Source organism: Vulpes vulpes, chromosome 13, assembly GCF_048418805.1.
Source record: "Vulpes vulpes isolate BD-2025 chromosome 13, VulVul3, whole genome shotgun sequence".
NCBI lineage: Eukaryota > Metazoa > Chordata > Mammalia > Carnivora > Canidae > Vulpes > Vulpes vulpes.
Window position 1 is genome coordinate 120,076,358 of NC_132792.1, and position 13,145 is coordinate 120,089,502.

The window sequence follows — 13,145 nt, forward strand, 5'->3', positions numbered from 1 at the left end:
CAGGAGGGCACAGGAGGGCACAGGAGGGCACAGGAGCGCGGGGACCCCCGTGCTGGGGTTGCCGCGAGCCTTAAACGAGAGACCGTCTGCGGAGCCGTGGCCACAGCGCTGGACACAAAGTGGGGGCCCAGGTGGTGGCGGCGGACGGAGGTCAGGGACCTTCCTGCCCCCGGGGCCGCCGAGGGGACCTGGCCGCTCCTCCCCGCCCTAGGCCCCGCCCCTCCCGCCCCGAGGCCCCGCCCCCAGCCGGAGGCCCCGCCCCGAGGCCCCGCCCCCGCCGGGAGGGGGCACCGCCTGCAGCGCCGCGGGCCGCAGTCCCGCCGCCGCTCTCCGGACCAGGCCGCGCCCCTGCAGCCCGGGCCCCGCTCGCCGCGCCCCGCAGAGCCCCCGAGCCATGGCCGGCATCGCGGCCAAGCTGGTGAGGGACCGAGAGGCAGCCGAGGGGCTGGGCTCGCACGAACGGGCCATCAAGTACCTCAACCAGGACTACGAGGCGCTGCGGGACGAGTGCCTGGAGGCCGGGGCGCTCTTCCAGGACCCCTCCTTCCCGGCCATCCCCTCCTCCCTGGGCTTCAAGGAGCTGGGGCCGTACTCCAGCAAGACCCAGGGCATCGAGTGGAAGCGGCCCACGGTAGGGGGAGGTGCGGGGGGCCCGGGGGGCGGGGCGGGCGAGCCGGGAGGGGGGGGCCCGGCGGGGGGGGGGGCGGGGGGGGCCGGCGTGGGGGTGCGGGGAACGGGGTGGGGGGCGCGGGGTGCGGGGCCTGGGCCCCTGGCGGGCGGAGCACACCCAGGTCGCGGAGGGCCCCGAGAGCGCGCTCCTCCCCGTTAGCCGGTCCGCAGCGCAGGCCCGGCCCCTCCCTGCCCCCGCGCTTCCCGGGGCGGCCAGGCGCGCCCTGCCCTCCGGGGCCGGGGCGGGGGCCGGGGGCCGGGGGCCGGGGCCGGGCCGGGGCCGGGCGGGGGCGGGGGCGGGGGCCCGAGGCAGGCCCGCCGGGGGAGCCGCCCTCGCACCCCTCGCGGGGGACCTGGGGGAAACTGCTTGGACTCCGGGGGGCCGTGGTAGGGAGGAGGGTCTGCGGGGAGAGGGGGGAGGCAGTATCTGACCAGCAAAAGTCAGGCTGCGACTCGGCTTGCGTCCGCCCCAGGGAGGAGGGAAATCCGCATTCTGGGCCTTTTGTGAGGAAGGATCTCTCCTGCGGTCGTGGTTACATTGACCCAATCAGAGCTTCTGGTTTATTTTTCCACTTGGGAGTCGGCCCGACATCCGCATATTTACCCTGATGATTAACAAGGACAGGGGTGATGCAGCACTGAGGCAGATGCTCCTCCTCACCGCGCTGGGCCAGAATCCTCCCTGGGGAGCCTCGGGGGGCCCCCTCCAAGCTCCCTTGCCCTGCCCACCCCCACACCGGGGCCAGGACAGGCCTGGGACACCTTACTCCCTCTTCCTGTCGTGAACCACTGCTGGCTCCCCCTGACACTTCACCGGCTTCCCCCACCAAACCTGAACAAGGCTTCCTAGGAACCCAGCCTCTCCATTCCTGACTTGAGAGCAGGACTGCTGCCCCTTGTCCATGCCTCTGGACCGCCTGGGGCACCTGTTCCCCCACATCCAGCCTGTAGGCAGCAGGCCCAGTAGAAATGCCCTCGGCGGGGTCCCCAGCACTTGAGTTCATTTCTTGCTAACCTACTGGGTGGCCCTGCCTCCCCTTTTTGGCCTTTCTACTTCCATTTCTTCGTCTAAAAGGAAAGGTGTTGCTAAATATTTTCCTCATTTATTATTCTTTATCTTTTACAATTCCTCACAGAGCCCTGCTATCTTTCAAGTGTTTTTGCAGCTTATAGACATAGGTATTATCTGTCCTTCTCCCTGAACTGCTGGGCCCTATGTATCAGTCACCAGTGTGTCCCCAGAGGCCAGTTCCACCTCGTCCAGCAGTGTGTACTGAGCGTCTGTTATATGCCAGGCGCTGTCTTCAGTGTTGGGCTCATCAGTGGACAGAACAGCAGTGATTCTCCATGGAACGAGGGAATGAATGACAGCAGGTCGTAGTGCACCTAAGGAAAGTTGTGGTTGTGAAGGTGACAGATGAGAGAGCGTATTCACCTGACATGAGCACAGCGCCTCACAGCTTAGAGTGAATTTGCACACACTGTCCCTTGATCTTTCATTTACTAAATAAGCACTTACTGAACACTTACTATGTGCCAGGCATGGTGTGTCTCGTTTTTGCCTCCTTAGACTTTAGGGCTGGTGAGGGGAGGCAGGTCATCCAACAGTTGGAAATACCAGGAGGGTTTCCACCCCTGCTTAGGGGGAGATGCTGTGAGCTGTACAAGTGTCAGGGGGAGGCGGGGAGGCTGTTACATTCCCACTCCACTATGGAGGAATGGAGGCTCCCGAAAGCTAAATGTTTGCTCACACAGGTGTCCAGGGAGGAGCCAGAACTCTGTCCAGCCTGTCGGTGTGCAGAGCCCCCGGCTCATGGCTGCCCTCGGCCTCCGTCCTACCCTCCCAGGCACTGCTGTGCTTGGGGGTCCAGGAAGGGAAACACAATGTCTCCAGATTTGGACACAAGCAAGACTTTCATGGAACCACCATGGGAAGGTGGTGCCAAGTCAAACTGCTGTATGCTGTGGACTCCACAGTGAGGGACCCAAAGGGACGAGTGTCATCTCTTTCAGAAGACTGTCTGAAAAGAGACAGGGAGTGGTGGATAGGGCTATGGGGTTTGAGAGGCTGTGGGGTGTGTCATGAGTTGAGTCAACAGGGAGGAAGGGATGAAAGCCGGGCAGACAGGAGGAGTTGGTGAAACAGGGGCCGGAGGAGGGAGAACAAGGGGTGGGCAAGCTGGGCCGGCTTCTCCCCAGAGAGGGGTTTCCTGACCTCACTGCTGCTGCTGCTGCTGCTGCTGACTGGCCCTGGGACTGAGAAGGAACTGGAGTCCTTGGAAGGCACAGTCTCACTCTGGCAGGGTTGCAGGGAGAGGGCAGGGGCAGCAGAGGCAGGCAGGGGTGGCAGGGGCGGGCCATGTGAGTCCTGGTGTCCCCTGAGAGCCCAGCCCTCTGTGGTGACTCACTTGTTCAGCCTCAACCCTGCATCTCCTGCCTCTGGGTTCAGGGACTAGTATCTCCTTGTTTGCCAGTGACTATGGTAACAGGTGATTTCCGTGGAGTGCTTACCAAAGCCACCTCCACGGTCGTCTCACTGAACCCCCAGAACACCCTGTGGTCGGTACACTTGTCACACCATCCCCATCGTACAGTTGAGAAACCGAGGCCAAGAGAGGTGGAGGGACTTGCCCAGGGCTTAAACCTGTTCAAGTGGCAGAGCCAGGGCTCAGACCCCGTTGCCAGAACCCAGAGCCCAGGTGCTCACCCTCTTCCCTGAACCCATCACATCCCTGTTTACTGGATGTGTGCAGGCTTGTGTGCAGGCCTCAGAGGGCCAGTCTGGGCTTTGCCTTCTTTGAAGAGGCTGCCCAAGATGCGGGAAGGTTTCTGAACCAGTGGAAAATCCTGCTGGGGGATGAGCCTGGCACAAGGAGGAACCGCAGCATGTTCTTGGGTTCTCGGCACCAAGCCCAGTGGGTCCGTCAAAACGCTGCATGGGTGGTTGGCTGGCAGGCTCAGTTGCTCAGCAGAAACACATTCTCATTGTCCCGTTATCCCCAAAACAGAGCAACCTGAGCAGGGAGGGGACAGTGCGAAGCCTGAAAGGAATGTGCTCTGCTGTAGATTGAGGTGCAGGGCCAGGGCCCAGGGCTGGGGTCTAGGGCCAGAGGCAGGCCCCACCCGGGAAGGGCTTCTGCTTGCCTGAGAGGGGAACACCGCAGGGTGTGGGGTGTAGCACCTGCAAACTGAGGTCACCAGAGCCGATGAAAGCCCAGATTTATGCCTGGCTTCCTCTGTGGCTTCAGAATCAGGAAACAGAGAGAGAGGGTGGTGGAAGGGGCCAGAATTGTTCACTGTTGGCCGCCAGCAGGCTGCTTGTGACACCCTTAGGGTTTTGTTACTCATCAGTTGGAGGCAGTGCAGGAGCAGAAAGAGTACGCGCTCTAGGCCAGTGAGCGCGAATCCCAGCGCCGCCGTCTGTGACTTAGGGTCAGTTCCCCATGGACACATTGTTTCACATCTTCTATCCCCTTGGCCTATTTCCTCTCCCATAAAATGGGGACAGTACCCATCTGTGTTCCTGGGAGGGCTTCATGACATAAAGCACCACGCGCAGCCTGGCTCTGCAGCAGGTTCCCAAGCACAGATGCTGCCAGTATCCTGGCCCGGTGGACGGATTCAGAAGGCATACATACACCCACCAGCACCGCTAGATGGTGCAGAGTCCAAGTGTTCTGGGGCTCAGAATCCCAGAGATGACCAAGGGCTGGGCTGTGAAGGAGGGCTTCCTGGAGGAGGCGGCAATGAGTCTTGAACATGGGTAGGAGGTGAGAGATCAGGGTGGGAAAGGAATCCCATGAAGACAAAAGAGCTGATGTGCAGGACTGGAGAGGGGCTGAGGGGGCGGCCCCAGGGGGTGAAGGGATCGCATACCTGGTGGAGAGGCAGCTCCATGCCTCTGTGGCCTCAGATAGCAGTGAGATGACGTAGGCTGCAAGCAGTGCAGGGCGTTGGGGCTCCACGGAGCAAGGTGCAAGCAGGACCCATGGCAGCCTATAACTGCACTGCCTTCCCCAGGGGGGCAGGGGCAGGGAGAAGGCATCTGGTGCACCTCCTGGGAGCTGAGGTATCCTAACCACAAAAGCCCACCCCTGGTGTTTGACAGTGGGTTTCATTCCCAGGAGATCTGCGATGATCCCCAGTTCATTGTTGGAGGTGCTACCCGCACGGACATCTGCCAGGGAGCCCTGGGTAAGTGACAGCACCTGAAATGGGCTTGCCTTCTCCCCTCCCAGGCAGCCTGATGATTTCCAATTCCAGAAGCTTCCTGGGATTTCTGCTCCCCTGAGGGCCCCCTTCCCCCCCACCCCCTTGAGCTGGTGGTGGAGGGTGGAGGGGCTTCTGGATTCCAGCCACCCCTTGCTCTAGGAAGCTCCTGGGGGCAGAGTTGGGAGTGGCCTGTGATAGTCTGTGGGCTGAGAGCCAGGGCAGAGGGACTCCCCAGGCCAGTGACGGCACTGACACCTCTGTTCTCTGGGGCTCCGGGGCCCAGGGATGGTGACTCAGTGGGAGGGAAGAGGAAAGTCTCTGCACCCGCTGCTAAGCGGAAGTCAGAGCACCAGGTTGTCAGTGTTTGCAAGACAAGCTCACCATGGTATCACAACAGCAGGGAGCAATGCTTCTTATTGCAAAGGTGCTTGTGATGTTCATTTAAACAAGACGTATGAGGGAGGCTGAACCGTGGGCATCTGCAGCCAAGCCCCTATCTCCTCCTGGACACAGTGCCGCTGAGACTGGGCCTGCAGGGTTTCTGGCTTTACTGTGAAGTCTCCCAGGGCTTCTGTGAAGTCTTAGCAGTGGGCCTGGAACCGTTAAGTACGACACTCGTAGAACCCACTTGAGATAAATATGAACCTGTGGCCCCTGGAGTAAATCATCTGCTCCCATAAACCAGAGATGTGTGTCCTGCCATCAGCTTCACCTTGTTCCCCAGACTAGTCCACCAGTAACAAAATTGATCACCTGGAATCGGACTTCCTTTCCTGGGTTTGCACAGGTTCCGATACTCAGAATAATAACAGCTAATATTTATTGAGCGAATACTGTGTGCCACACACTATGATGGCGCTGTGATGATTCTTATTTAATCGATGAGGACACTGAGGTCCCGGAGCAGCAGTGGAAATGAGTCTGGCATACCGGTGTGGACAGCGTGACTCCAGGGCTGGGCTGCTTGTAGAAGGGGGGCCTGGGGAGTCCCTGAGCCATGTCGATGTCGGGGGCAGCTGTGTGAATCAGCAGGCTGGGCACTCTGGGAGCCCACAGGAAATACCTCTCTGAGAGCAGGACCAGCTGGCCTGAGCCCAGCCTGCATGTGCAGATGCCTGAGATGCCGAGCACATTCTTACCTGCAGAGAACCCCCCCAGCCACCCCTGTTTCCTTCCTGCTCCTCCACAGACAATAGAAGCCCAAGGGTAATGGGCGTTAACAGGCCTGGAAGTTGACAGAAGCCTTAGCCAACCCAGGGGGCTTGGGGGAGACAAAGAGGTAGCAGCTGTCACACTTGGCCCACCCTCCATGCCTGGCCCGCTTGGCTACAGGTGTGCCCTCCCCCACTTGGCTACCGGTGCGCCCCCACAGCAAAGCACACTAGAGTGGGGACAGGCAGGAGGACCAGTGGGAAAAGCACCTGCTCCCTCCACCACTCACTAGCCGGTGTGTATGGGGGTGGGGGGCTTGGGCAGGGTACCCAAGCTCCCTGAGACTCCATCTCCTCCTCCATAAATGTGAATAGCAGCACTACAGTTGACCCTGGAGCAGCGTGGGGGTTAGGGGTGCTGAAGCCCCACACATTCGAAAATCTGCATGTAACTCAACTCCTCCCCAACTTAGCTACTAATAAGTGTTGTAAATAATTTTTATTTGTTTTTTAAAGGCTTATTTATTTGAGAGAGAGAGAGCACGAGCTGGGGGAGCAGGAGGCAAAAGGAGAGAGAGAGAAGCAGATTCCCCACTGATTAGGAAGTCTGGCACGGGGCTCAATCCCACAACCCTGAGATCATGACCTGAGTTGAAACCAAGAATCAGATGCTTAAGCGACTGAGCCACCCAGGTGCCCCTATAAGTGACTTTTAGATTATTTATATTATAATTTTTTTAAATCATTTTTATAGTGGATGGCTTTGAAAATTTTAACAGGCTTTATTTTATAGTAGAGTGTTATTAGAATTACGGAAGAAGTGAGGACAGTAAGAGAATTCCATACACCCCACAGCCAGATCCACCATCTCACTCGGCTCTGGCGACAGTGCCGTGCACCTGTTACAGCTCATGAACCAGCACTGACACAGCACCGTCCAGATCTCCTAGCTGGTACTACTGTCCTGTCTCTGCTCCCGAGTCCCATTCAGGGACCACGCTGTGTTTAGTTGTGTCTGTGTGGGCTCCTCTGGGCTATGGCAGCTGCTGAGTCTCCTTGCTTTTTTGGTTCTTGTAGGATGTTCCTCTGTTGGAATTTGCAGGTGCCTATAGAAAAAAAAATAGTGCTTGTACTTTAAAAAAAAAAACAACAACGAAAACAGGTCTGAAAGTTAAGTGTCCACTTGTTGGTGGAGAAAGTAAATAGATCCTCTTCTGTAGTGCAGTCGCTTCTCGGCCAGCCCCATCCTCCCCGCCCACCGTGGTCTCTCCAGCAGATACGTGGCCGTCATGACTCATTTCCTCCTAGCCTCCCTTCCATCTATAAATACGCCTTCACCGCTCTCCTCCCGCTCCCTTCCACTGCCTCTGAGAGCTCACAGAAGCCGGGAACCCTGCTGCTTTCCCCGGTCCCTGTCCTGCCCTGGCTGCCCCAGCCTTGGCTGGCACACAGCCCTGACCTCCTGTCCCCAGAGAGCAGAGGCAGCAAGAATCATCCCCCTAGAGACCACCCCCGTTGTTGCGTATATTTGTATTTGAGGCCCAGGGATGCTAAGAGGGGTTTACGGGGCTCCCCCCCTCCACTCTCCGTGGCCTCTGGTTCACACTGTGACTTGTCCAGGGGCTCCCTGAGCCCAGAGCCAGGCCACACTCCTCTGGCCTCTTGTCTGACATGGGAGTTGGATCAGATTTTCCTAAGGCCCCACTGCTTCTGACATTTTGTGACTCCGAAGTATGCTACCCGCTGCTGGCAGCTTCCCACCCCCTGAGGGGCTCCGCTCATGTTTGTCCCTGCTCTGTGTTGGGGGAGCCTTGCTCAGATCAGCCCCCAGGGGTGTCAGCCACAGGGGGACCTGGCTAGCTGCTGGCGAGGGGCCCCAGGAGGAGGGTGGTCCACACACGTCGGGGGCCTGGCCAGCAGGCATGCACTAACGGAGAAGGAAGTGGTGTCCTCACTCCCACGTGGTGGCACAGGCCACATGTGGAGTGGTGCAACCAAGGAACCAAATTTCTAATGTAAATATAAATGTGAGGAGGAGCTCTGTGTGCCTTGTGGCTACAGCAGGGGCGGCACCTCAGACCCTGGCGCATGGGAGTCCAGCCTCCCTGCAGTCTCCAGGGGGGGACGGTCCTCACAGGCTTGCGTGTGTCCAGTAGAGCCAGTCTGGACCCACCTGTAAACAGCAGGGGCCAGAGTGAGGATGTACGTGGGTGTCCATCCTGGCTCTTGGCTTTGGGCTCCCTCCTGGAGCCTCCGTTGTCTCATCCACAAACTGGGGTGAGAGGGGCACCTGCTGCGGGGCTGAGGCTGAAGGTGAACACACCTGAGAACAGCTATTAATAGCTGCACATTGCCAGCTCTGGTCCCTTGAGCAGGTCAGGGGACAGGGGTAGCAGGTGCGGTGCCCGTTGTTGGTACGAGCTAGGTCGGGCTCTGGGCCTTGCCCTCAGCAGCCCCCGGAGGTGTGGGAGGGACAGGAGACAGGAGCTGGAGGGGCACCGTGCAGACTCCTGCACCCGCCTCCCCCGAGAGGCTCTTGCAACATGCCCTCAGCCAGAGCTCCCTCACCCCCCTGCACACAGGAAACAGAGGTGATTCCTCTCCCGTGGCTGGGGAACTGTGTGACTTGGTTTCTCTGTCCATCTGGGGTCTGGATCAGCATGAAGAGCCCATTCCTCTTGGACCACCTTGTAATAGGGGTCTCCTGCCCCAGGCTGCCTCCCACGGGGAGACTTTCGTCCACAGTTCAACACTACGAATGCCACCAGCAAGTCAGGAGATTGGTGCTCTCCTCCTGGGGTGCATGAAGGCAGCAGGAGGTCGGGGGCGAAAGGCCATGGGTAGGACTGAGCCACAGCCCGTGGAACCAGGGAACCAGCATCCGGGGGGGGGGTGCTTCCTGCTGGTCTGGGACCTGTTGGGGCTTCTGTCCCTTCCTTCAGGCTGCCTAAGCCTATCCCCTGTGCTGGAGACCTGTAAACACCAGTGTGTCAGGAAGGGTCAGGTGTGGCCGAAAGCAGCCTCAGTCAGCATCTTGGTCTGTTTAGTGTTGATGTAGCTGTCGCCAGGAAGGACAAGGAACAAGGCACTGACGCAGTGAGACCGGGGCCAGCGGGACAGGACCCAGGGCAGGGCTTTCCACCAGCATTCCTGGCCTCTGCCCACTGTTGCACCAGCCCCCACCCAAACTTGACAGTCAGAAATGTCTCCAGACGTCACCAAGATCTCCTGGGGTGGGGGAGTCAGTGGTGGAAAGCCATCATACGCTGGAGTGTGCAGGGGGAGGGTGGGGAGGACAGTGGTGGGTATTAAAGGGGGGTAAATGAGGCAGGCTCATGGAGGCAGGCAGGTGGAGGAACCAGTGGCGTGCAGTCAGGGCACATTGCTGGGATGTTTGAACTTGTGGGAGGGGTTCCCACCCTTCCCCCTGGGCACTGCTGCAGCAGAAGAGGGGCTGTCCTTGCTTCTCAGAGGGTGCTCCCCTGCAGGGCTGGTTGTCCCATCAGCCTCCTGGCACAGGTGTGTGGACTGCATTCCGGGCCCTGGGGTGCCCTGGGCACAGCAGACTGACTGGGCACCCTCCCAACAGGGCAGGCCGCTACAGCCAGCAGGTGCATCTTACTGCCTAGATCTCAGGCAAGCAGATTCCAGGAGGGGTGCTGTCTTGCTCTACCTGTGTCTAGCATCATAACCACTCCAAAATCAGTAGCTCAAAACAGGATTTTCCTGTTCACTTCCACAGGTTTGAAGGATGACCAGGGTCAGCCCGGTGACCCAGGGATCCTCCTGCACTTACAGCCTCTAGGCTGGGGCTGGGGTCGCATGTTTGGCACCTGGGCTGGAGGCTGGGTCAGCTGGGGCTCCAGGGTCCCTGTGCCCCTTATGTGGCCTCATCTGCAGAGGCCTCCAGTTAGCAGATCTTCTGGGTGCACGTCCTGAGAGACACCCTAGGAAGCTGCCTCTCCTCTCCTTTTGAGATGGAGCTTCAGAGATCACGCAGTATCCCTTCTGCCAAACCTTCTCCATTGAGACCCCCCGAGGCCGGCCCAGGTCCTAGGAGAGCATGTGAAACCAGAAATGCTATGGCTGCCATTTCTGGAAGATGCCACAGGTTCTCCTTTAAATAATGGCCTTGTCCCTTGCCTGTGGTGACCCAAGGCAGCTCAGACACCTGCCCATCATGGTTGGGGGCTGTGTTCCCAGGGACCCCCCAGCATGCAGGACAGAGGGGCACTCAGCTGGCTGGGCTCCCTGGCTGCGGACACTGGAGGCAGACAGCAAGGGGTGAAGAGGAGCCCCCAAAGCTGGGACTGAGCCCCAAGGGTGACAGAGGTGGAAGGCAGGTGTCCAGACAGGGGACACAGGGTCACAGTGGTTCCCTAGAAAGTGGTGGCATTTTGTCTGAGCCATGTCCCCCCTGAAGAGGTCACATGGCCCACACCATATGCCCCACTGTGACATGGGCCCTGCCCTCCTGAATCTTCCCTGCTGGGACCCGCTGGGCAGCCACGCTCTCCTGAGCTGCACCACCAGGGGTCATGGGTTGGGGACAGGCTCCTGGACTTCCCACCTCACTTTCCTGTTGGCAAAGGGACACTGTGGTGGGAGGAAGCACACGACTGTTCCTGTGCTCTCCTCTTGGAAATACTCCATGGCCACGAATACTGGTAAACAGCCTGTCCAGCTTCCTGCAGGGCCCCGGGTGACCTCAGCCCACCCCCACCCAGGGTTGACCTCCAGGACACAGACAGAGGCCCAGGGTGCACAGCCCTGGAAATTTACTGACATGGCTCTGTATGAATCTACCTTTTCAGAAGAGGCTCTGCACCTCCAAAGAGCCATTCATAAGGCCAGCGGGCATGCTGTGTGTGTGTGGTGGGGTGGCTGTGTGCCCGGGGTGTTCAGGCCGAGGCCAGGAGGAGGGTGAGCCCCGCTGGAGACACTTCACGTTTGTCCTGTTAGGTCCCGGTGGCCGGTCCAGAGGGCAAGGCGGTGCCTGATGGCCCCAGAAGGCTACCTGTTCCTCCTTTTCCCAAGCAGGGGAGAGGGGGGGCCAGGTCTGGACATGGACGGGCTTCCCTGGGGCCCATGAGCTCCAGGGGCCTCGTGATCCCAGCGGGCACCGGCGGGCACAGGGAGGCTGAGAGGATGTCGCTCAGCAGTGGTTGAACAAAGGAATAAACTAATACGTGACCTCTCCCTGCCTTAGACACAAAATACATAGGTGTAACTTCTGTGCAAACACGCGCCTCAGGACACACAGGGAGCAAGTGGTCATCCACCTGCTGAGTTGGGGCAAGGCGCTGGTGCAGCTCCCTCCCCTCTGTGGGCACCCACCACCACCACCACCACCCAGACGCTTTGTCAGCTGTCCTCCTGTCTGGGACACACACCTCAGCCTGAGCATTCACCCGTCCTGGGTCCTAACCCTAACTGCTCCCCCTAGGAAAATGCATATGTTCACATTCGTGCAGAATTTGCAGTTTGGAGTTTGCCACCTCTGAAGCCCACGTGGGCTTTGATCTGATCCTAACAACATTCGGACTATTTCCTTTCACAGCTGAGAGGGCATGGGGTCAGAGAAGTTAAGAAATGTATCCAGGTTTACACATCACAAGCAGGATGGGGATTCAGATCCGGGTCCTCTTGGCACACGTCCTGTGCTCATATGCACCACCTCCGGTTGGGCCTGCTAGGTTTGCCCTGTGCCTGAAGCTGGGGATGGCTAGCTCCACCCCCGTGAGCCTGCTTCGTCAGCCCCAGCCTTACTTGGGACCCCTGTGCACCCAGGCTGACCAGCGCCCTGCTCATAACACCTGGGGAAGGGGGGGACCTCTGTGCCAACCCAAGTGAAAGAGAGGGCGAGTCTGTCTTGGCCCTGGACACCCCCCACCCCGCCCCGGGCAATTTCTATACTGCTAGCTTCCTAGCTGCCCCCACCCAGCTTCAGACACTTAGAACCTCTCCAGAATTCCCAGTCCAAGTCTGGTCTTCATGTAGGATGGGGACTCTGTCTTCTGCTATGGGAATTAAGTCAAGGTGCAGTGTGGGGTTTTGGGTGGGGGATGCAAGCTCCTGTACGCAGCTCCTGTTTGACCAAGCACACGGCTGTTGGGGCACCAGGTGGGCTTTTAGGATAGGAAGCAGGGCAGAAAATTCCCCCCCCACACACACGCCTGGCTTCTCTGGCCTATCCCAGTTGAATGTCTTCCAGTAGAGAACAGAAGAGCCAGGAGTCCAGCTGGGTGTGTGGGGGGAGCCCAGACGTGGGAACAGCCAGTCTGGAGCCTATGGTCAGACCTTTAGTGGGTGTTTCAGAAACCTCTGGGCAGTGCCTCATCTGCTCCTGTGATAACGAGCATGGCTGGCAGCTCTGACCTTTGTCCCTGCCCATGTCTGGGGTGCTGGGCTAACTGAGGCAGGCAGCAGGTGCACAGGGCATCCGAGCTTTAGATGAAGACGGCAGAAATGTGCTAGCGTTGATGCACGCCTCACCTCAGTGACCCTCCCTGGGTGCATACAATAAGGCCATGTCTTATAAAGAAAAACCATGGTTCTGGGCAGCCCAGGTGGCTCAGAGGTTTAGCGCCACCTGCGGCCCAGGGCCTGATACTGGAGACCCAGGATCGAGTCCCACATCCGTTTCCCTGCATGGAGCCTGCTTCTCCCTCTGTGTCTCTGCCTCTGTCTCTCTGTGTCTCTCATGAATAAATAAATAAAATCTTAAAAAAAAAAAAAAAGAAAAACCATGGTTCTAAAGAGAAAAGTATATGAAAATCTAAAGAGAAAAAAGACACAGATGCTATCACAGGACCTCAGCTGCCAGAGGAGGTCTCTGCATTTAGGGCAGATGCCGGACGGCCGGGAAGGAACTTTACCCAATCCCAGGGAAGATCTGGCTCTGCGCAGTCCAGCCCCGGGAGACCCTGGGCAGCCAGGCCGGCAGCAGGTGCACCCTTCCTGACCCCAGAAGGGCTCCAGGGCCGAGTCCACGGAAACCGTGCCCCTCTCCCCCAAAGTCACCACATCATTGTTGGGAAGCTCTGAGAAATCACCACTCTTGACCTGCTTCGCTCTGCATCTCCTATGGAAATGCACATTTCTGTAGAAAAT

General features: G+C 58.8%; 1 protein-coding gene across 1 annotated transcript in view; it reads left to right on the forward strand.

The window, feature by feature from the left end:
* The first annotated feature begins 284 nt into the window (after window positions 1-284).
* The window catches only part of CAPN2 (calpain 2), a 38,147-nt gene continuing 25,286 nt past the window's right edge, over window positions 285-13,145 (forward strand). The window contains exons 1-2 of the mRNA XM_026003466.2: window positions 285-631; window positions 4,794-4,863. Coding sequence (XP_025859251.1) covers window positions 395-631; window positions 4,794-4,863 — 307 coding nt within the window. The 5' untranslated portion in view covers window positions 285-394. The remainder of the gene's footprint in view (window positions 632-4,793; window positions 4,864-13,145) is intronic.